The sequence below is a fragment of the Salvia hispanica genome, chromosome 4, assembly GCF_023119035.1.
Source record: "Salvia hispanica cultivar TCC Black 2014 chromosome 4, UniMelb_Shisp_WGS_1.0, whole genome shotgun sequence".
Lineage (NCBI taxonomy): Eukaryota > Viridiplantae > Streptophyta > Magnoliopsida > Lamiales > Lamiaceae > Salvia > Salvia hispanica.
In genome coordinates, this window is record NC_062968.1 from 30,515,092 (window position 1) to 30,539,614 (window position 24,523).

At 37.0% G+C, this 24,523-nt stretch overlaps 2 protein-coding genes across 13 annotated transcripts; both read right to left on the reverse strand.

Moving 5' to 3' along the window:
• Window positions 1–6: 6 nt before the first annotated feature.
• On the reverse strand, window positions 7–19,466 carry LOC125223130 (chromatin structure-remodeling complex protein SYD). Of its 11 annotated transcripts, XM_048126131.1 has the most exons (40): window positions 19,307–19,466; window positions 18,852–18,961; window positions 18,694–18,755; window positions 18,058–18,173; window positions 17,751–17,897; window positions 17,121–17,335; window positions 16,836–16,999; window positions 16,681–16,745; window positions 15,973–16,602; window positions 15,355–15,536; window positions 14,517–14,614; window positions 14,089–14,274; window positions 13,819–13,999; window positions 13,539–13,727; window positions 13,373–13,416; window positions 13,032–13,088; window positions 12,751–12,847; window positions 12,462–12,634; window positions 12,160–12,373; window positions 11,912–12,037; window positions 11,731–11,820; window positions 11,096–11,212; window positions 10,739–10,819; window positions 10,420–10,527; window positions 9,947–10,116; window positions 8,859–8,937; window positions 8,693–8,767; window positions 7,486–7,583; window positions 7,289–7,396; window positions 7,075–7,132; window positions 6,750–6,980; window positions 5,338–6,601; window positions 3,526–4,770; window positions 2,183–3,373; window positions 1,819–1,896; window positions 1,563–1,634; window positions 1,292–1,387; window positions 1,076–1,183; window positions 590–913; window positions 7–443 (listed from the first exon to the last, which is right to left on the reverse strand). In XM_048126131.1, the coding sequence occupies exons 2-40, from the start codon at window positions 18,954–18,956 to the stop codon at window positions 148–150; spliced, it is 8,940 nt and encodes a 2,979-aa protein (XP_047982088.1). In that variant the 5' UTR covers window positions 18,957–18,961; window positions 19,307–19,466; the 3' UTR covers window positions 7–147. The 11 variants fall into 11 exon arrangements, with proteins under 11 accessions (XP_047982088.1, XP_047982085.1, XP_047982089.1 ...); XM_048126128.1 differs by having other exon boundaries at window positions 590–1,183; XM_048126132.1 differs by lacking the exon at window positions 1,076–1,183 and having other exon boundaries at window positions 1,184–1,387.
• Window positions 19,467–20,304: 838 nt separating this feature from the next.
• On the reverse strand, window positions 20,305–23,915 carry LOC125223133 (probable serine/threonine-protein kinase PBL26). 2 transcript variants are annotated; one of them, XM_048126135.1, is made up of 6 exons: window positions 23,893–23,915; window positions 23,475–23,660; window positions 22,308–22,504; window positions 22,021–22,210; window positions 21,062–21,453; window positions 20,305–20,670 (listed from the first exon to the last, which is right to left on the reverse strand). In XM_048126135.1, exons 2-6 carry the CDS (start codon window positions 23,620–23,622, stop codon window positions 20,356–20,358), a joined length of 1,242 nt encoding a protein of 413 aa, XP_047982092.1. In that variant the 5' UTR covers window positions 23,623–23,660; window positions 23,893–23,915; the 3' UTR covers window positions 20,305–20,355. The 2 variants fall into 2 exon arrangements, with proteins under 2 accessions (XP_047982092.1, XP_047982093.1); XM_048126136.1 differs by having other exon boundaries at window positions 20,494–20,641.
• Window positions 23,916–24,523: the final 608 nt, after the last annotated feature.

Below are 24,523 nucleotides of genomic sequence, written 5' to 3' on the forward strand. Positions count from 1 at the left end.
TGAGAATGATTCCAGCAACAACCATAGATTTACTATTCCATTGAGTAAATATGCATAATACAAACGACACCTAACATATATATAGGGAGAATTAGGGTCAAAGATATGTATTCAAACTTGTACATTAAAATGCTTCTACAACACATATTAGGGGTTTTTCTCACTAGAAGTTATATTGGCATCTTCATTTCCGCTGGGAGAATCAAACTGGTCACTCACTGCAGGAAGTGATGTTGGTGCGAATATTTCTGCAGCTTCAGCAGTACTCCGGTTTTCTTCCAAGTCATCAGAGTCGTTATGCGTTTCTGGCCGGCATTCTGAATCCTCAGCTGTTCCATGATTGTTGTCATCACTTTGAGAAAGCACAGTTGAAACCGAAGGACTAACTCCACAATGATCCCCATCATCATGTTGGGTTCCAATTCCAGGCTCTTCACATTTTCCTGCAGATAGATTCCAACACTTGAAAACCACTAACTGCAGCATCTAAAGTCGAAACTTAAAGCAAAGTATTAAAGGGCTTATTTCAAAGTAATAACTTCATTTATTCATCTGTCTAGGAAAAACTTCACTTATACGTACGCCTTACCATCCACTGTTTTTTCCTGAATTGGATCCTCTAGCTTCGCCACATCAATGCCTGCATCGTTGGCATGGCCTGCATCCACACCATCTTTTTCCACTGTTTCTTTTTCCTGAATTGGGCCTTCTAGCTTCGCCACATCAATGCCTGCATTGTTGGCATGGCCTGCATCCACACCATCTTTTTCCTGAATTGGACCCTCTAGCTTCGCCACATCAATGTCTGCATCGTTGGCATGGCCTGCATCCCCACCATCTATTTCCATTGTATCTTTTTCCTGGATTGGATCCTCTAGCTTCGCCACATCAATGCCTGCATCGTTGGCATGGCCTGCATCCATACCAGCTTTTTCCACTGTATCTTTTTCCTGAATTGGATCCTCTAGCTTTGCCACATCAATGCCTGCATCGTTGGCATTGCCTGCATCCACAACATCTTTTTCCACTGTATCTTTTTCCTGAATTGGATCCTCTAGCTTCGCCACATCAATGCCTGCATCGCTGGGATGGCCTGCATCCCCACCATCTTTTTCCATTGTATCTTTTTCCTGAATTGGATCCTCTAGCTTCGCCACATCAATGCCTGCATCGTTGGCATGGCCTGCATCGCTGGGATGGCCTGCATCCCCACCATCTTTTTCCATTGTATCTTTTTCCTGAATTGGATCCTCTAGCTTCGCCACATCAATGCCTGCATCGTTGGCATGGCCTGCATCCACACCATCTTTTTCCACTGTATCTTTTTCCTGAATTGGACCCTCTAGCTTCGCCACATCAATGTCTGCATCGATGGCATGGCCTGAATCTATACGTTAGATATGCAACTTCAATTAGGCAGGCAACTTAAGTTATGAGACAAGACAGAGGCCTAGTTAATAATCCACCAGGAAAGTGCAAGTCTGTATCAAAGGGCATTTTTCGAAGCAACAACTTCATTTATTCTTCTGTCTAGGAAAAACTTCACTTATACGCACGCTTACCATCCACTGTATCTTTTTCCTGAATTGGATCCTCTAGCTTCGCCACATCAATGCCTGCATCTTTGGCACGGCCTGCATCCATACGTTAGATGTACAACTTCGATTAGGCAGACAAATTAAGATATGTGACAAGACAGAGGCCTAGTTAATAATCCACAAGGAAAATGCAATATTCTGTATTAAAGGGCATATTTTGAAGCAATAACTTCATTTATTCGTTTGTCTAGGAAAAACTTCAATTATAGGCACGCCTTACCATCTTTTTCCACTGTCTCTTTTTCCTGAATTGGATCCTCTAGCTTTGTCACATCAATGTCTGCATCTTTAACACGGCCTGCATCCATACAATAGATATAAATCTTTGATTATACAGACAACTTAAGATACGAGACAAGACAGAGGCCTAGTTAATAATCCACCAGGAAAATCCAATATTCTGTATGATACTTTCCTTTTCACACAGACCATTCAGATGCTAGCATTTTGGAAAGGGAAATTATTACATGCTAACAATATCAAGAGTTAAAAAGTGTGCCACAATTGTTTTATGCCAGAATGCCACAGTATAAGGAATTCATTAGCATTTAAGATTTTAATTCCTTAAAGAATAAGAAGCCTACCCTCGGGAACTTGCCCGGCAGAAGGCTCTGAAATATCTTCTTCAGTAGCTCGGGCACTCGACATGCACAACGTGACAGGAGCTAGTTGATCAAAACTTGCCACATCCATTGGATTGGTTGAAGCATGAGCAGAAGACGTTAAGGAGCTCATCAGGATTCCTTTTTCTGAGTCTGGTTCAGTGCGGACTTCTTCTATTGCCGTGATAGCAGAATGATCCACATGAAAGTCAGAGGTAGAAACAGCAGGTACTTCATCAGGAGGACTAGTTTCATGTTCATTTATTACAACTTCTCCAGGTACTTCATCGGGAGTACCAGTGTCATGTTCATTCACTACAACTTTTCCTGGTATTTCATCAGGAGTACTGGTTCCATGTTCATCCACTATACCTTTTCCAGATTCATCTTCTGTGCTTTTCATTATCCCAGAAATTGAATTTGACTTTCCAGAGTCTTCTTCTGGTACTTCATCAGGACCAACAACTGATGCAAGCTGAATCTCTGCATTTTGTAAATGTTGGCATTCGGCTGTGTTGATGGAGTTGCTATCAGATACAGGCAAAGACTGGGTATATTCAGATTGTACCAGAGCATCTGTATGATTAGGTAGCTCAGAAATTGAATCTGTGGGATTATAATCAGCTGGTCCTTTTGATATATTATCTGATGCAGGAAATTCATCCAAGTTAGGGTTATTGGTAGGACTAAAAATTCTATCATCTTTGCTTTGACATGCAGGATACAACTTGTCAATCCCATCACCAAGAGACATTGATCCAGATGTTGCAGTAGCAGCCGCAGGAGCACCACTATGCAAGCCTTGATCTTTGTCAATCACAGCAGAGTTACAATTTGTGTCTACCAAGGATTGTGACCCTCCAGATGTTGCACAATTAATATAGCTCTGTGGTAACACGAGAACTGAGACAGCAGAGCCATCTTCACAAGGCTCCTTAATATCAAGTTCTTTACCACAAGATTCTACATTTTCCTCAGCAGACTTGGGAACCAGAGAACTACACGCTCCATCTGCTGGATCGTGCATCAAAAGTGGTGGAAAATTATCAGATATGTTAGATGTTGAAGCAATTACTTCATTCCTGTGATCGTTACTTGGTTTAAAATTTGCATCTTGCTCCTGAGGAGGGTTTTGTAACTTGGCTGCACCAATCTCTGTATCTAAAGTAGCGCCTGCAGAAATAAATTTAGCATCAAATATTTATCCATCAGTGTATGGAGAAGTAGGTAATCAAACAGAACATCCCATGTAAGAGCACAATTTACAATCACCAGAAAATCATACATTTAACATTTTTTATGTCCTTAAAGAATAAGAAGCCTACCCTCTGGAACTTGCCCTGCAGAAGGCTCTGAAATATCTTCCTCCGTAGCTTGGACACTCGACATGGACAAAATGTCAGGAGCCGGTTGGTCAGAACTTGCAACAGCCATTGGATCAGTTGAAGCATGAGTAGAAGCCATTAAGGAGCTCACTGTGATTCCTTGTTCTGACGATAGCATAGCGGAAGGTGAGGCCGAGTTTGGTTCAGTGCAGACTGTTTCCATAGCCGTTATAGCGGAATGATCCACATGAAATTCAGCAGCGGTAGAAACAGGTACTTCAACAGTACTGGTTTCAAATTCATTCACTACAACTTTTCCAGATACTTCATCAGTAATATTGGTTTCATGTTCATTCACTACAACTTGTCCTGGTACTTCATCAGTAATATTGGTTTCATGTTCATCCTCTACAACCTTTCCAGATTCATCTTTGTCAGTCACATGAGAGTTGACATTTGCGCCCACTTCATCAGGAGTACTGGTTTCACATTCATTCACGACAACTTCTCCAGATACTTCATCAGCAGTATTGGTTTCATGTTCATTCAATACAACTTTTCCTGGTACTTCATCAGTAATATTGGTTTCATGTTCATCCTCTAGAACTTTACCAGATTTATCTTTGTCAGGCACAGGAGAGTTGACATTTGCGCCTACTTCAGGAATACTGGTTTCACATTCATTCACGGGAAATTTTCCAGATACTTCATCGGAAGCATTGGTATCATGTTCATTCACTAGAACTTTTCCCGGTAATTCATCAGTAATATTGGTTTCATGTTCATCCTCTACAACTTTTCCAGATTCATCTTTGTCAATCACAGGAGAGTTGATATTTGCACCTACTAAGGATTGGGACCCTACAGATGTTCCACAATTAATATCGGTTGGTGGTGGCACAAGAACTGAGACAATAGAAATATCATCCCCACAGGGCTCCTTAATATCAAGTTCTTTTCTACAAGATTCTACATTGTCCTCTGCAGACTTGGGAACCAGAGAACTAGGAGCTGCAGCTGTTGAATCAAGTTCTTTACTAGAAGATTCTGCATTGTCCTCTGCAGACTTGGGAACCAGAGAACTAGGCGCTCCAGCTGTTGGATCAGGCATCGAAATTGATGTTAAATCATCAGATGGGTTAGATTTTGAAGCAAGGACATCATTCCCGTGACCCTCACTTGGTTTTTCATTTGCGTCTTGTTCCTTAGGAGGGTTTTGTAACTTGCCTGGACCAATCTCTGTATCTAAAGCAGCATAAGCAGAAATATCTTTAGTCACAATCATTTATCCATCAGTGAAATGCAGAAGTAGGTAATCAAACAGTAGATCTACAGAAAGAGTATAATTTACAATCACCAGAAAAACATACACCCTTTGCAAATGGATTGAGATATTTTAGCTGTATAGCTCTGTAGATTACACATTTATGAAAATGCGTATATTTTAATTCAGGACTCTATAAAAAGTTACTCCATACAGTAGAGAACAAGACATATTAGACAATAACTTTGTGATTAGAATTCAACTTACATGCTATACATGCCAGAGAGTAATTACCTAGTCGACTACAAATGAGAATAACTAAATACTCCTAGAATGAACAATAAATACGAACAGTATCCTACTCTATCAAATGCTAGTGCTACTAAGCTCCACCTTATTAAGATTAAAACAGGTAACTGAATCCCCCTTTCATTGCTCACCATCTTTTCCCCCTTCCAAAACTTATGATATACTCCGTACTAGACATATTAAAGTTAGGCTAGTTGTAATATATGACAGTCATTTGAAGCTAATAAAGAGTTACCTACCCTTAGTAACTCGTTCGGCCAGAGAATCTTGAATACCCTGTTCAGCAAATTGACTTGCATTAGTCACTTCCTGAACCTTCTCACGCCGTACGGTGTCTTTCCGTCCAACAGAAGCCCGAGTTCTTTTCGGTTGAGGTTCACATGACTCTGAGTCCTGACTAGTTAATGCACCAGAAACAGTGGATGCTATGGGCTCCTGCCTCCTTCGCCTTCGTTGCGGTGCCTCTTCGCGACTTGGAGCATTCTGCCCTCTCCCTCGTCCCCGTCCCCGCCCTCTACCTCTACCCAGTGTTGTTACAGAGAGAGAAGCGCTAATAGGCTGTGGGGGAGGTGTAGTTTCAGGATTTGAAGTGCGCACAATGTCTGGATCTGCCTGATTTACACTAGCTACGGCGACGGAGCCAGTAAAAGTGTTATCAGAAGCCATTAAAGAATTAGGTGTAACTTCTTTATGGGGCTCCACATCTGAATTGCTTGGACCAGAAACTGATGGAACCACTGGAGAAGGTGACACGGAATCCGGTTCAGAGCCCACTTCTTTTGTAATGCTAGTGACAGAGACAGAGGTACTGGTAGTGATAGCAGAGCTTGGGGCAAGTTCTCCTTTTATTTCAACATATGGATTATCAGTAACAACTGGCAATGAAGATGCTTGAGCAGTTTGTAATGCTGTGGTCTGTCTTTTGCCTCGGCGTCTGGGAGCAGGAGCTTCTCCACCTGTCTGTGACTTCCGACCACGTCCTCTACCTCGCCCAGATGATGGGGGTGAAGCAGGAATGAGAGAAGGGGGAAGAGGTGGCCCGGAGTTCAGAGTAGCAGGCAACTTCAACTCTTTTGAGCTCCCAGTGATACTTCCAACATCAGTAGTGCAGACTATAGAATCAGGACCAGGTTCTACAGGCATATTTTCAACTTTGGAAATTTCTTCAGGTTTCACAGGTCCCAATAGTCCAGGAGAAGTAACTGGTGGAGAAACTTCCACCACTCTTTTTGGCCTGCCACGCCCTCTTTTAGATGGTGGTGTAGCCTCTTTGTTCTGTACGGCCAGAGGCTCCACAGTTGGATGTTGAGGAAGCGAATGAAGTGGAGGAAGTTGAGGGACAGCCGGTGCCTGCATCTCACCCTTGACTACGACTGCACTGTTTGTAGTGACTGCCATTGTCTTTCTAGTAACTTCTTCCTTCATTGAGGGAGAATTTGGAGATTCAACCTGACACAGTCTTTCAAATTCTTCTTCAGTCCATTGCTCTTCATACGAACGAACCTAATAAAGCAAAAAGTAAACCATCACAACTTAAGTCTTGAATATATGGTGTCAGGTCAAATTTATGCATTGCACAATCAACATATATCAGAACAATAACTGTATACAAGCAAGGACATATGTTTATGAGATTGTGCTGTAAACAGACCTCTCTAGCACGTTTGCCTCTTCCATACTGATGGGTATCAAGACCTCCAAGATATCCACTTTTCCTCTTCATCCCTGAATCAGGTAATACAACAGGAGTTGTTGTTTCAGAGATCTTCATCACTTCATAAAATGATTTTAAGTCATCGTCTGTTATGAGCCGAGAAGGCAATTGAGGTATAAGCTTGCTTTTATCTGACCCTTTCACACCACACAAATTTTGCCAAACAACCTGCAAAAATTATTTATATCTTAAATAAATAGACAGTACCTTCTTATCCAAACAACTAGAATTACAGCACATCATTTCTAGGATTTGCACATACCATTTCATCTGCACGCCTCTGTTTATCAACCGATTCAAAGATATCAATTTCTTCTTCACTGAAGAAAAGTTGGTAATACAAAACATCAGAACAGCAAAAGAAACTCCCGCAAAACATCGGAGCAGCAAAAGAAACTCCCGCAAAAGAAAAGTTAAGAAAAAAAAGGCAGGGAGATTCTGAAAACCACACTTATTATTATTGTAACAAATTATACCTGCGCGCTATAATGTCATTAAGGGAATCATCATCCAGAACAGGTGCAACTTCCTCTTTCTTGCACTCCCGCAAGAGAGACTCTAAGTATTCCCTTCGATCCTCCGCACTATATTATATTGTTTAGATTATAACTGACTAATATCAAATACAAGTGTCAAATCGAAGTCATTTGTTTTACCATGTACTTCAGCATACCTCGTATTATTGTCAAAAAATCCAGCAGTTATACTCTGATTCGCAACCCCAAGTTTGTGCTCAGCTGAAGCTCTAACTTGCTCCTCCACAGTTTGGACCTAATTCAGATTTAAGCATTATAGGAAAAACATTCAACACAATCATAATTATGTTCAAACAAAAGGCATACATAAAAATAAATGTGAGACGTCCATTGCACAAAAAAAATCATTACCCTCTGATCCAATGCCTCCAAAAAAATTTGGATAGTAACTAACAATTATCTACCTATCCGCCATTGCTTCAAAACTACGATATATAGATATCACGCTCACGGGTGTTACTACAGAAAAGATATAAGACACAATACAATGCCTCAGTCTCCGAGGTGGCCTTTAAGTTCAAATGTTTTTGGTTTAATATGGTATTGATATAAATAGCTGTTTTTCTAGTTTGTTGGTCCCCGATTATATGTTCTCATTCCAGCAAGTTTTAGAAAGAATGGTCCTAGGAAGTGTGAGATACTTAGCATAAATTTAATCTTGCTACACACAAAATGGAAGTAGATAAAGTCCATAATAAATAGCATTCAAAATATTTATAGGAGCTCCACAGTTGAATCAGACATGTAGCAAAAACAGCACCTACACTAAGTAAGAAACAAAGAAGAAAACTAATGCCGAAGAGACTATATGAGTGTCATTTTATCTCAAAGAGCAGATTAATCTAGGAGTGTATTATTACAGTATTCAAGACTTCTGCAGTAAATAATTGTAGTGTTTAAAGCCATCAACTCGTGGAGCAGTCAGATTGCTGGTCTAGTACACAAAAAAATGATTTGTGTTCAGCTTTTATAAAGCAGATATTGAAATTGTAGCTTAATCTAATAGTTCTAAGTATCAAGGGAAATATTAATTGAAGAGAAAAGTAAACACTATAGCTGGAATCAAGTGAGAATGTGAGATTACCACATTGAAATATTCTATCAAGTAAAGAATCAATATATTAATTGCAATACAACCATTATATGGAGAGTATGAAAATATAGGTTATTATTATAGATTGGAAGTTTAATCATAAGAAATTATACTCAGTATATATGCAAAACAATTTAAATTTCTAATTCAGTGAAAAATAATCTTTATTAATTCAAAATACAGCAATTATGTTCTCATTAACAGAAAAAAAATCCAACAAGTTAATCAAGTTCAGGGAATAAAGTATTTACAGTTTCTAAACGAAGAACAAGAACTTCTTTCTTTTGCCCAATCCTATGAGCCCTGGCCTGTGCTTGCAAATCCACCTGAACAAACACAAACAAAATAGAATCAGACTTTATTTTGAACTCAAAGTGACATTAATGAAGTACTGAGGAGAACGGCATTAGATATAACCTGGGGATTCCAATCTGTATCAAAGATAATGACTGTATCAGCAGCTTGGAGATTCACACCAACTCCTCCAGCTCGGATACTAAACGACATATTGTAGTAGATCAGTGTGTGGATAGAGAGATAGTAAAAACAAATAACAGAGCCAGCTTATTGAAGAAAGTAACTTTTTGTGCAAGAATAAAGCCCTCTCAATCTTGAACAGTATTATTGCAGTAGCCATCTTTCCTAGTAAGATGGAACCTTACCTGAAATAGCGTTGAAACTGCCTAATATTACATAGTTAACAGCATGAGAAAATATCTCATTTTACTTCAATCTGTCATTACCAGAAACTCCTTGCTTTATTCAAGAGAACCAAGCCAACACAAATTTGGCAATCATCAAGCATCATACACAGACAATCTATATTTATATTATACTTTCCATAAGTAGTAGTAACATTTTTCTGCCCAGGATTACTTTCTGAATTTGGTAGTTATAAACAATGAATTGATCTCAAAGTGAATTCATAAATTTTTCATTATATGTTGTCATTCAAAGTTAAATTGTACTCCCTCCGTCCCAACTAAGTTAAGCCACTTCTTTTTTACACTCGTTTTGAAAAAATCTTAATAAATAGTTAAAGTGGATATATTGTAAAGTAAAAGTGACAATCATGGAGATAAGACTCTTGTCTACATTATTCTCGCTTTTACTTTACTATATATCCAGTTTAACTATTTATTACGATTTTTTTCAAAACGAGTGCAAAAAAGAAGTGACTCAACTTAGTTGGTAAACAAGAACAAGGTAATCAACAATCAATTTCTGTATAGTATTAGTTACTTTTATATAAATATTCTTAATTATAATTCATTGCTACAGCAATTTTTGAACAATTATATTATTTCTCCATTTTAATATATATATACCTTCCATTTCTCTGTGTAAATATAAAAGCCTGAATTATTTCATTTATAAAGGAATGCAATAATAATTCCCCAAAACCATTTCAGTCAATATGTCTGGGGAGTGCATCGCTACTAAAACCAAAGTAAGAATGCATGTAAGCATGTAACTCAAACAGAATCCTTAGGGGCTGTAACTACCTGAGTAAAAATATAAAGTACGGAGAGCTAGGATTATTGAACTTCTCGATGAGGCCACCCCGATCACCACCAGATGTATGTCCATCCAATCGAAGGTATTTATACTGTTTCCAGGTAAGATAGTCCTCCATAACATCAAGTAGTCTAGTCATTGTCGAAAAAAAAAGAACCTGAAAACAAAAGACATCCAATGGTGGAGTAATATTATAAAGCAACTTTTAGCTCATACATTCTTAAATATGAAGATGAGGGGTATTCGTATTTCAATGAGCTTATCTTAACATCTTCCAATTGCATCCACGTGATGCAAAAAAACAGACACGGTAAAGAAAATAGGGGGGAAGATTAGTAGCATATTTTTTAAGAAAAAAATAACAAAGAATCCAAGATCCTAAAGTAAAATTACTAAAGGAATGAACACAAATGTAATATCGAAAAAAAATATAGTAGAAAACTTTGTGAACACAACTTACTCTGTGATCAGTTGCCTTTAGTTTAGGTAATAACCTATCCAACATCTCAAGTTTCCCACAAAGTCTGATAATGTTTGGAAGGTAATGCTTTGGAACGAGGTCATGAACCTAATCGAGACAACAAAAGAACTTTGGTAGATTAAAGCACTGTGTGCAAACTGCATTCAAGAATACACAAAAATAAATGAAAGTTGGATGGAAAATTTTATCTAGTTCAAGAAACAAATACAAAATTTTAAGAAAATCACCACAAACACGCATCTTACTCATTAACCAAATGTATCAAGTTCATAGCTACAGTTGAAGAAAGAGAGAGTACCTCCTCCACATGAAGTTGGCTAAGATATGGGTGGTTGCATATATTCCGTAGCTCCATCACAGAGTTGTGCACAGAGCGAGCCTGATGATGTTGTGAGATCAAGGAATAAAAAATATGAATCATCACTCCACGCATACATTATATTTTTTTTTCCAGAATTTTAACGAGCGGAGTGGACATAACACCACAGTGCATACATATTGACAATTGTGGTTGCTCACCTAAGTGTCTGCATGCAACTACATATGTTCATCATTACATAACATATGAATAAGTGCATACCAAAACAGAGAAAATCAACTGCATATGCATGTCTGTATACAATGAAGACAATAAATTCTAAAATAATAAACCTACCTTTGAAGTTCCAATGGCACCAAGATTTTCTTCAACTCTCTTCATCAATAACTTCTGATATGCAGAAGCCTCGCATCTAATTAGTCTTTCAATCTTCTCAGGCAATTCATTCTCCACCTGTCCAGGTCATAAGTTCCAAGTGAATTAAGACAAGCCAACAAGCTTTGAAAGCATGTCACAGGGTACTTCCATGAAGTTCTACACTTTAAGTGACAAAATAAATGGTATATAGCAGAAGTAATCGGCAATTGAAAATATGTTTTTCTCTGTTTCACAAAGTTAAACAAAGAAGGGAAGAATTCAGAAACAGAAATAAAGAATCGTCATCTGATCTAGAACCAGCTACTGATGCAAAAGATTTCAGGTTAGCAGATGCCAATGCTGAATGGCTTTTGAACTGAACAATTAGCAGACTATCTGTCTTCACCCATGACAGCAAAACAAATCTGATTAACATTATAAATTCATATTTAAATCTCAAACAGAACTCCAGCAGCAAGTCTTTGGGGTGATTCTCCTGTTCAGAACAATTGCTATGCGCATATTTAAAGAATGAGCCATACTGAAGCAGTATATGATTCAGTGCTAATGCACAGAAGTTATCTTGAACCATATAATGAGACATCAGCCGGTACCTTGTGTTTTAATCTTCGAAGTACAAATGGCCGCAGAACTTGGTGAAGACGATTTATTATCAAAAGATTCTCCTCTTCAGAAAGTAAGGCCTAGTTGTGTTTGATATTTATATGAGAAAAATCTGAAGAATAATGAAGCACCAAAAAAACATAGTAGCGCATGACATTTTAGTTTACTTACTTCATCTGTGGTACTGTCACCATTACTCTCAAATGGCTTATTAAACCATTGAGAAAAATCTTCAGATGAGTTAAAGATGTTTGGTAACAAGAAATTAAGCAATGCCCAGAGTTCTTCAAGATTATTCTGCAAGCGCAACCAGAAAGAGTAAATATATCATAGAACAGACCAAATAAAGGTGTGAGTGTTGAACATCTAAATAGAAAACATGCATAGATCATAAGCTGATGAATTAGCAAATATAAAACCTGCAAGGGAGTTCCAGTCAAAAGTATTCTGTGATTGCTGCGATAATGTTTCAAATCAGCATTTAACTTGCAGGAAGCATTCTTAATGCGATGACCTTCATCAATAATAATATAATGCCACTGTATTTTACTCAATTTTGGACGATCATGTTTGTTCATCAAATATTCATATGTTGTCAGAAGAACATTAAATTTTTGATGAACAATTTGTTCCCTGCAATGAAAAAGTCACATATGAACAGCTGAAGCTAAATCGGAAATAGAGAAGCGACGAGATTATCCAATGATTTTATAAAGCTTACTTAAATAGCCTCCGACGTTCCTCAGGGGGGCCACAATAAACAATTTTGTGGATACTAGGAGCCCAGGTAGTGATCTCGGACTCCCATCCAGGTAGCACAGAAGATGGCACAACTACTAGAAAAGGTCCTCTGTCATTCTTATTTTCCATTAAGTAGCAAATAAGAGATATGACCTGCAAAGTGGATTTTATGCATTTCAAAATTGTTCCTCCAACTAAGGAGGTAGAAAAGAAAAGGTATGGTAGGTGTGCGGGGATTATAATTTCATATAATCAAGCATATGTCAAACCTGAACCGTTTTTCCCAAGCCCATTTCATCTGCTAGTATGCCATTCAAATGGTTATTATAAAGAGAAACCAGCCATCTAAGCCCATTCATTTGGTACCTTACAAGGAAACACAAACCAGAATATTTAGGAAGAAAATCACAGAACTTTGTGCTTCTAAATCGCCACTGACAAGGTGGAAGCAATAAAAAATTGGAATCAGAGCTCAAACAAAAAATAAAAATAAAAATAAATAAAAAACCAGAAAATTGAAAGATAAGACAGAGTGAATAAATGGACTCACTCCCTTAGTTTTCCCCCAATCAACCCGGTTGGCTGGTCAGTAATGTGCTCTTTCACACTGTAAAAAAATAATCACAATTTAAAATAAGAATCAGCATCAACAATAAAAGAAAAAATTATAAGACCTAGATATATTGGAAGTGAGTGGAAACTAAACCTGGACAATCTAATTGAGTGGTACATATTAAATGCATTTAAAACAGTACTGGTGCAGATATGTAAATCACAATACAATGTAACTAGGGAAAAAACAAAAGAAAATAAATTTATCTAGATGTTGGATCTACTTAAAACTAAATGTTAAACATAAAGCTATCTATTAAGTTAAGATATCCACATTACCTATGTGCCATCGTGTAGTATTTCTCATTGCTTTCCAAATAGTGCTGTAGACAAAAGGCCAATGAAAAAGGTAAGCAAAAGTATGGTGAGGTCTAATCAAACTTTTTCAAAGAATGATAGGAGAACAGTGGAATGAAATAATGTGCAATTGAAGAACAAAGGAAACCTTGGCCTGGTCCTTTTCATCTTCATTCTCAACATCTTCACTCTCCTCAATGGTACCACCCTTACTTGCCTCAATATCAGTCCCAAACTGTCCGGCCATTACCTTAGCATCCTTCAATTTGGACCCAAGTTTTTGCAGATATTTCTCAGTCTCTTTTAGCAGTTTATTAACTCGATCAGATTTTGCATCCTACAGCATATTACAACATTTCATAGATAAGAAAGATTACAGATGAAATTCAGTGTCAAAGAGGCCAATAGCGTTTAGGACCACAAAGCACCTGAACCATGCGAAGATATCCTTCAACGTCGTTAATTTTCAATAAATTAATCTTTTCACGCTGGATTCTGTCTATCTTCTCACGATGAAATCTTTCCTTCCTCTTGTGGAACTCTCTTACATACCTATTGAATCCTTTACAGCACTCTCTCTTTACTTTAAAACCATTTTCTAGTCTTTCTCTGAATGTAAATAGAAGGATCAGATAAAGGTAACTAGATTTTAGCAGAAATAAACAACCCAGATAAGACACTGCATAGAACAAATCTACCTGTGAACTTCAATCTCACTAAAGAATTCCTTCTGCCTTTCCTTAATTCTCCTATGTCGCTCCTCTTTCATTTTCTGCTCATATCTTTCAAATTGTTTTGATCTCCTTCCAATCCTGTGCTTCTTAATTGATTTCAATCTATCCATTTCACTTGCTATTGGTTTAAAAAAATCATTCAAGATGTCGCTGCACGAAAAAGTTATCAACCGTCATAACCAGACATAATATCAAATGGCCAAGTGTGCGGCTATAGAGTCAATGAAGATATTATATCAAATGGCTAGTGCACAAAAATTGAACCAAAATAGTTGGATTTAGCAAATTGGATGAAGCTCATCTCTGCTTGTATGAGGTGAGACAAAAGACGAAAGCGAAGAAAAAATAAATGAATATTTTATATAGGGCAAGCATAGACAGACTAAGATTACCTCCGAAGACGTCGCTGCAATTCTAGCAACTGAAGCTTTTTTAATTCAATTACACTTTTCGTCTTCGCAGAAATATCTTCAGAAGAGCTCACGGCGTCCTGCAGCATAAATGCGTAGGTGCAATAAGCACGCTTTCCACCGTTATGAGCTCATTGTTCAAGTTTGTTTAATTAGTATATTAACTTTCTACAATGCATTAAGTCAATGTTTACACAACACAATGAGGAATGCATATGCGCAATAAGCACACTTTGCACCATTATTAACTAAGGATCAGAGAGTTATCAGCCCCTTCGCAGAAAAATCAGAAAATTGGAAAAACACACGCATGCATAGAGGGAGAGATGCACAATTTCCTCAAACAAAGTAAACTATGTCAGTTATCAGTGTACAAGTCAAGGATCAATTTGACAAAAGGTTAAACTGCTACATACTATAAGTTAAGAACTTTTAGTACCTTCGGCTCCACAAATCCACTGACAGACCTACTAATGATTACGATGTTACAGAACTTAAAGAGCCAATAATATTCTATGATCCAGCACAAAAATAAGATTATTGTGATCTTATGTACCATTTTATCAGGGAAATATTAATAACAATGGAGAATTTGATAGAACGCAAACACTTAAAGGGGATATGAAGCTGATACGCCACAAGCAGGAATTTTTCAAATCCTTTTTCCATCAAGAAAATGTTTCAGAATATTTGTAAGATACAATTTTTAACTGTCTCGAGATATTAAACGTCCAATAAACAGACAGCTAACAAAATGATCAGTGTGGCATATGACTGTGAATTCTGAACTTTAGCCTGAACGTCTAGTAATAATGCTAACCTTTAGCCTATCAGAACAACCACTTATTTTTTGTGATGTCTTTTGCTGTTTTTTAGCCCAGTTGTGCTCAGCAAAGACTTTCCTTTTCTGCCGGCCCATGATCCATTTTTCTACAGTTGTATACTTCGGTGAAGGTTGCCTGTTCGTAGACTTTGAAGGATAACCCTCTTCCTGGTCTGTCTCTGGCAATGTAAATGAGCAATTGTGATTCAGTGCACCAGAATAATCATTCAACAGTTAGCTTATCATTAAAATATAGCACAGTGACTCTCCCACTTCAAATGATATATACTCCCTCTGTCCACCATTAGGAGTCCCATTTCTTGGCGGCACAGGTTTTAAGAAATGTTAAGAAAAGTGGGTGGAAAAAAGTTAGTGGAATAGAGGTCCCACTTGTGTATATTGGTTTTAAATGAAATGTGAGTGGAATGAGTTAGTGGAAGGTGGGACCCTATTACTACCATTTATGGTAAAGTGAACCGGGAGTTCTATTCGCGGACGGACTAAAATGGAAAAACATGACTCCTATTCGCGGACGGAGGGAGAATATACACACACACACACACACACACACATATTAGCTTCTTCATGAATGAATGAGATTGCTTATTTACTAACCTTGATAAAAGTTTCTAACAGTTACATTGGAATCCTTAACTGCCATGGCAGGGTAGTTTTGGCCACTCATTCCTGAGGCAGGCTTCCACTTGTCCTTTAACAGTAAACTTGAATACTTCTTGTCAGAGTAAGACTTCCCTGGATTATTGCAATCCATCGAATTCTGTGCAAGACTAGCACTATCTTCTGGTCTTTGTAGCACCCCATCACTAGTAAAAAAAGTGGTAGGCACTGATGCATTGGTAATATCGTTAGCAAAACCATCTACAGATGGACCACTATCCTCGAGCATTGATTGTTCAGAAGGGGTATGGATTTCCCTTATACTTGAATCATGTGATGCATGTGATTTTATAGCATCCTCTCTTGTAATTTCAATATCTGTTTTCCCTCTTGACACTGAACAATTGCCATCCTGTTCATTTTCAACTGGAACAACAGGTTGGTTAAATCTTTCATCCGGAAACTTCACAGCATCAGATTCTTTTGTTGAATTAGAATCCAAGTGAGGGGGGTTAGAGTTGCTTCTATCTGGCCTTTCAATCGACCTTGGGGCTTCTAGAACAGCGCTTGTGTCATGAACTAGCTGCTCCTTCCCTTTCTGGTCAAGGAGATCTCTGCGGGTCCCATCTGCAAAACACCATGATATTATTAAACGCAATAAAAGAAATACTTAAATAAAAAGTTAAAATTAAGCATACTACAGACCTTCTTTAGAATATATGTCTCCAAGAGCAATTTCAAGATGAAGTTTCTTCGGCATCAATCCATTTCTGAACATGTAAGCAACAGTTCTTAGAAAAGAAAAGGTAGAGTTCTTACTATAAAAACATGTCATAGTATTTCTAGCAAGCATTCACAACCTAAAAGCCAAAAAAACAAGGCACTGCGCTCTGAGTTGTTTTAATTGCTGTTCCTTAAATGGCAGGCCTGCATTGGAAGTCTGAGGAACTGGAGATTTCCCAGTATCCCTGGAACCAGCATTTCTGGACATGTTTTGCTCTGCTATACTCCCCTGAATAGAACTCTGCCAAGACAAGGTCAAACAACTAAATAAAACTGATACAGCCTGCAATGAAACTAGCGCATGAAAGGTTGTTTTATACAGTAAAATTTTGAATATCTCCAATTTTGCAGGGCAGCAATACCATATTTGCATTTGTCACTAGACTAGATCCACCAGCAGCTATTTTTCCAGTAGAATGGTCACCAAAGGCTTCCACACTTCTGTCCTTGGACATCTTGGCAGCAAGGCTCTGACCATCAAAGGAAGTGTTAGCAAACTCCATCCTATTTGTTGAGTCTGCTGTTAAATAAGAGCCCGGAACACCAGGAGGAACCCCATGAACCTTGACACCAACACCTAAAATTTGCTCCCAAGTTAAAATTAAGATATTCATCATAGGGAAAGTACTGCTACAAACTTGGTAATCTGCAGAAAAAAAACACACTTGGAAGGGCATAAGCTATAAGAAATACCAAATCAAGAACAAGTTCCTTCCATGTGCCACATGTTAAGAAAAAAAATACCGATAAATCCTTGAGCAGATAAGCAAACAGCTCAAATCTCAGTCTTAGGGAAACCTATCACCTTCTAGACTAAATGTTGCCATAATTTGATATAAAAAACAACTTGTGTTAGGTTTGATAGACCTTGTATCAGTTTAATGGACTACATGCTCTATTTGCTCAAAAGTGAGGATTGATCAGGGTAAATAAAATCCACGTCATTGGTCTAAAGACTCAAGAAAAACCAAAATTTATAGATGAACACTAACCACCTATATGAGCTGTAGAACCTTGATACACATCTTGCCCACCACTTACTGGACCACTAGGTGTCCTAGTTAATGCATATGTCTCCGGTGTCTCAATCTCATTCCCAGGTTTAGAGTCTTTAGCAGTCCCAGCCCGCTGAGAAGATCCTGCAGTAACATATAGCAATCATAAATTTGAGAAATTATATCAATTATACATTTTATTACCTAGTAGTTAATAGTTCACAACTTCTTATATATATTAATTTGTACTTCTGATGCTATAAAGTGCATGCCTTTGGAGTTGCGATAAACATAAATATTTTACCAGCTAATTGTTGTGATCCAGTATCTCCATCTTGAGCTCCAGCAGCCAGAGGCAGGCGCGAAGACATTAAAGTTTCAATATCAATATTGTGTTCTTTGATAACAGTTTCCATTGCCCTACATAGATTGCAGACAGAAAGAAGAGTGAAATATCTAAGCAAAAAGAAGATACCTACTGAGAGAAAAACAAATGCCAGAATATCATCAAAAGCAACATAACATGAAATAATATGATAGTTTAGATATGTTCTACTACATACTAACAAGGAATCACAAACTAAATTATTACTACTTTCAAAACTAATGATATTGTGAGGACGTTTTGACCGTTTATGTTGCATGCAGATTGCTGGTTAAAACTATTCCAACACGCCCTAGGATCGCCTATTGATGGTTAAAACTTAAAACTATTCCAACATGCACTATTGGGCCTGGGCTCAACCTTGGCCCAATATAATCTATAAATTTGCACTCTAAACATGTAATCATGTAACTGTATGGTATTGGTAGGTGCCTTTACTCAAAAAAATGTTATAGGTATCAGTCTCAAGCATATAACATGAGCAAATAAGCAATTAAAGATAGCGACATAAAAGGCTAAATTAGTCGGTCATTTACAGTATATTGGGCATCTTACCTCGATATGACTTGATAAGGCATGGAATTTTCTTTCCCACTAGACCTCATGTGCTGCAAAATCTGTTTGACCAACATATATCGCCCATGTGAATCAATCACATAGGCATAGAGAACGAAACAAAAGTAACAATATGATTCAGGAAAATTATGACACACCACATAGAGCTTTGTAGCCAGTTTCGAAGGCTCATCCTTAGACTCCTGGATGAGTTTATGCAGAAACTTGGCTGCTTCCAGCTCCACGTTCTGAGGATTAGCCATCTCACCTGATATCCCAATACACAATGTAAACCCACTAAAAAACTCTTAGTGTTGAGTAAAAAACAATTAAAACCTGCTCTAAATATATTGTACTAAACTACCGAACAATTTGGGTTCGAGGGTTCCAAAATCCAACTAAACGAAATTGCATAGTACATATGTGTGTGTATAATATTGTCACTCCAGATTTCCAGAATAAGAAATCAAGGAGGCATCCAGATTACCAGCAAGAAGATAGCTGGAAATGCATGCCTTAGAAGAGCTCGAGAATGACTCAGCAACTGTAGGCGAATTATTGTTTTGCCTAAGAAAAAAAGTGTTATGATTTAAAGACACGAAAAAGAACCTACAGCCGTGAGCATCAACTCCCGGGTGATCTTAAACCCGTGATGGATTGATGATTCCGCGGGGAAGGGCTACAGCCCGGTGATCAGATGAGTTGGTGGGTGAAGTCCGTCGAGCTTCGAAGCAATGAAAGAGAGGGTTTCAGTCTTTCTGATTTGGGTGTTTTTGCAAATTTTAGATTACTGTTTTTTCATTTATTTATTTTCATTCCGTACGGATTTTGTGGGTAAATATAAATTTTATCGCAACGACCATTTGAAGGAAGAAAATGATGTGAATCTGTAAAGTATATAAGCATCAACAAAGTGAAATTAAAAGAGGGGTGATTTGCCTACAAGTTCCAAAATTTCTTTAGTATGGTTTTAGGTGGTATATTATATTAAACTAAATAATTTTATTTGTTAAATTATGATTTGTAGTATTAAAAATAATGAGATGGGCTGCATAAAATGAGCAACGAGATAGAAGGGGATGTAACAAATGACTCCTTTTAAAGATATTGCCAATGTGGCAACCTGGAGTATTAGACTCATATTTGCTAGTGTAATTTTTTAATTTTTATTCTACTTTTATCTATCGTAATAAATTTGTAATTTATATTTATATAGGGGTGTTACCCATTTTATACAACCATGAGTGCAATCATTGTTTAGTTCACGTTGTCATTATTATTATGCTTATACACATTTATTTTGATTATAAACAAAATTTATTAATGACATCATTAATTTATTAAATTACATAAAAATCGAAAACGTGATTTATTTATTTTTACTATAATTACAAATAAATCAATAAAAGAATGAATCAATATTTAACTTTTTGTAATTTATAAAATTAAAAGTGTTATATATATAAAGCAAAGCAAGTAATATCAACACGAACTTAACAAGAGTAGTGATGTTGACCTACGAAGTTTAGTTATAACATTTCTCATTATCACATTAAAAGGAATATTAAGTAAATTTCAAATATGACACGCTGAATATATACACACCAATGTTTTAAAGTTCCGACAAGTGTTATAATATACACATTAGCCTAGTTTTGGCAATTATTTATGCCTAGACTTTGAGCCCCAAGCTATGGCTTCCGCAACTGCTTTATCTCGTTCCCGCGATGTTGTTGCATCACTCAAGCGGGGTGAGGGTGGGGATATGGGGCAGGAGTACCCCGCATCCCCTTGCAACGGAAGGCAACTAAGCGCAGTCACTACATCACTAATCAAAGGTCGAACCGTCGTATCTTCTTGAAGACACATGGCTGATATCGCAACCGCCTGGTTGAAGCTCTTCTTCGGGAAGTCGCCTCTAAGCATAGGATCTGCCAGCTCCGAGAATCTACTCGGCTCCATGAAAATGGGTTCAGCCTTATCATCGCAAGAGTTATTATAAAAACATCTATCAGTAACTAGATTTGTAGGTTTACAGTTTAGGATTTAAGAGCATCTCTAACCATTTACACTAAACTCAAACTCATTTAAGTGTAAATGTTATTGCAAATAGTGATTTTGCTCTAACCATTTACACTAAACTCAAATTTAAGAATATTCTCTATCCATTGTCTTTCTTTTTACTCGAAAAAATTGAAAAAGTGATTTGGGTTTGTTTTAGTATAAACCCAAAATAGGTATATTTTACTCAAAACCAAACAAATGAGACTGGTTTTGTAAGTACCATTGAAGCTAATTGTATATTACACTTTAGGTTTTAGTGTACCTTATAAATGATCTAAAACAATTATAAGGTGCACTTACTTACCCATGTCACAAGATTTTGTTGGTCAGGGCTTCTTCTATTGTCAATAGCTCTTTTTCCTGTGATTAGTTCCAAAAGGACAACGCCGAAACTATATACGTCCGATTTTACAGTGAGTTGGCCGGTGCGTTGATACTCAGGAGCGCAATAGCCGTACGTTCCCATGACCCTTGTAGAAACATGGCATTTGTCTCCAACAGGCCCAAGCTTGGCTAGTCCAAAGTCAGACAGCTTAGCGTTGTAGTCCTTGTCGAGCAAGATGTTAGATGACTTCAAGTCACGGTAGATCACTGGAGGGTTTGCCTTGTCGTGCAAATACTCCAGACCTTTGGCAGCATGTAACGCGATCTTCATCCTTGTAAACCAAGGTAGTGGAGACCGCTTGGGCGATATATCTTCACCCAAATGAGATTATATATTAATAGTAGTCGATTCAAAACATAACTTAGGAAGGGTAAATGTAATACTCTAATTGTAGAACTTAGAGTAGTATCTATTTTTTTTTCCTTGCTATATTGATCTGGGTGATACCCTATTGGGAAAAAAACTTAAATTCCTTATTAATTACTTTTTCATAACAATCAAACCAATTCATGAGTTTATAGGATTGAATAAAATTCAATGAGTGGTTGAATATAAAGAACTGGTCATGTGAAAAATTAATTCACCACTTTGTACTATCTAGATCTAAATAAATAATTACACTTAAATGTTTTTGTTTTAAAATTTCAAGCAAGTTAAAAAAACACAATTTTTTGTTAAATCACGAGTCGTCATTTGACGTTTCTTTAAAAAAAAAAAATATGGATCGTGAAGGGAGACCATGGTGTTTTCTCAACCGACCTTAAGGTAATATTAGGCCCCCAACCACCTCTGGTCCCCCCTAATTTCGTCACAGATTGTTGGTAACTGACTTCAAATTTAATATGCATTTACAATTCAAGAGATATGTATAGGTGTACCAAGTAAATGGTCTTCGAGAGATCCCAATTGCATATGTTCATAGACCAAGAGCCTCTGTTCACCATCGGCACAATAACCGATTAGGTTCACCAAATTTTGGTGGTGTAGAAGGCTCAACATTAGAACCTCTACAAGAAACTCTCGGTTCCCTTGCAGCCCATTGCGATCAAGTTGCTTAACTGCCACTAGCTGAACTAAAAAGGATCAAATCTTATGAGTGATTTAACCCTAAAAATAATCACAAATGCATGCAGATTTCTCATAAGAGGGTAGTAAATTAAATCACCTGGTCTGTTTTGTGGAGACGACCTTTGTAAACACGACCAAATCCACCTTCACCGAGCAGATATTCTTGCCTGAAATTCTTTGTGGCTGCGGCCAACTCCCTAAAAGTGAAAGTTTGAGCTGCAATATTGTTGTTGTCTCCTCCTTCTTTGTTTGTTGCCTTGTTAGTTGTTGTTTCTGCTGTCTTTCTTGGATTTTCTATATATACACATAAATGAATATAATTAGAAACACTCCACCATCATTTGAAATACTTAGCATCAAAACTTTAATGATGCTTTACTTTAGACTCATTAAGAGATCGGATTCTTAGTTGGATATATAGTTCATGCAAAACTCGGTTGCCAAATTTAATAAATTGCGATAGTTTTTATAGTCAAGAAGTATATAAAATCACTTGTTCGGATGAATGGAGATGTTATAAGCATTTCATTAGTTACCTACGAGGGTTCAAACAAAAAATACTCGTATGCGTAACAAACCCAAGTTTGGCGGGGTAAATGCATTAAAAGAATAGACAAATTTTAGCAAATGGTGCTACTTCCAACGAGTCACATTCTAGATAAAATTCCTACATGCATATATATTACTCCCTTCGTTCCATAGTAATGAGTCATTTTGCCATTTTGGTATGTTTCATAGTAATGGAGTCATTTCCTTTTTTAGTAAAAATCAACACATTTTTTCTCATTTACTTTATTCTTTCTTACTTTATTTTATCTTCACCTCTCAACATTTTTCATTTTTTACTTTATTCTTCTTTTACTTAGCGCACTTAACACATTTTTTTTAAATTATATGCCGAAAACACTACTATGGAACGAAGGGTGTATATGAATATACCTAATGAACTTGTAGTGGCTATAATCAAATGAATTTTCCTAAAAAGTGGGCAAATGAACTGTAAAATCAATTTTCTAGTCACCGTTTAGTTAATTGAATAACTGATCTCCAAATGAAGCTTTTTACATAATCGCTACATGTATGAACTTAATCTGGTGGTAATAATCATAATACCAGTTGCATCGACATTGATCTTGAAAAATAATTGGCAACATTTGAATTAAATACATAACAAAACATGCAATTTTTGTGAGAGATATCCATAACAAAGGGAACAATATTTTTTCATTTCTTATGTAGAAATTAAAATGATAATGAAATTTACCATTGCATGGGTGTTGTGTGCAAGAATTAGAGCGTGGTTGTGGAGAGGGGTCTTGATGGGGATTGGAAGGGGGGACTGCTCCTTTTCTCTTTTCATTAGACCTCTTTGATGCTCTCCTTTGACATGAGAAGCATGGAAAACAACTCATTGCTATAGCCTTTATTTCAAAAAGGCATGCAACATTCCCTGATCAATATTCATATAAACCAAATCGGAAGGATTATTTTTTTCATTCACAACATACATATAAAAATATAAATATAAACAATCATTGTCTTGAATCATTAGACATGTATCTAAATAATTGTTTAACGATGAATACATGTATGCTGAATTAACACGACGAAATATATTTATTATGTGGGCAATTGTATAGAGGAAAAAAAATCAGGAAAGATTTGAAGAAATTAATTATAACCTGGTCATTTCCAGGAAAGATGGCAAGGAAGAAATGCTTTTATTTTTTTACACATTTCTCGAGGAAAATGGATATACATGTGAAGGAAATGGCTAAAATGGGGAAAAAAATGAAAAAATAGGCTATTGATTAGGTGTATCAATCTATCTCAAGGTTTTAATTAGCTAGGCCTGCTACGATTGTTTTATCTCGGATATAATGGTTTGAGTTTTAAAATTGTTATTGCCTCCAATCTGGATCACCTAATGCATTCCCTAATTCATTTCCTACTCCACCCCTCACATACATGAGAGTGGACCCCACTATAATATAATATATTTGTGAGGGGTGGCGTAGGAAATGGATTAGGGAATGCATTAGGCGATCCGGACTGTATTGCCTCTCATAGGCTTATTAGAACCGCACAACAGTTTTATCAATTTAATTTCAATTCAAGTTTTTGAATAGCAACCAACAATTAATGGTCGGTTTTGGGCCAAAATGAAAAGAGCGAAAGAAAAATTCCAAAATTGTCCCCAAAAAATGGAAAACAATTAAAAAATTTAGGAAAAGAGTCACCCAAAAACACAAAAACTGCCATTTCAAAATTGGAACCGGAATTGATTCAAAATTGAAACCGTTATTTTACTTG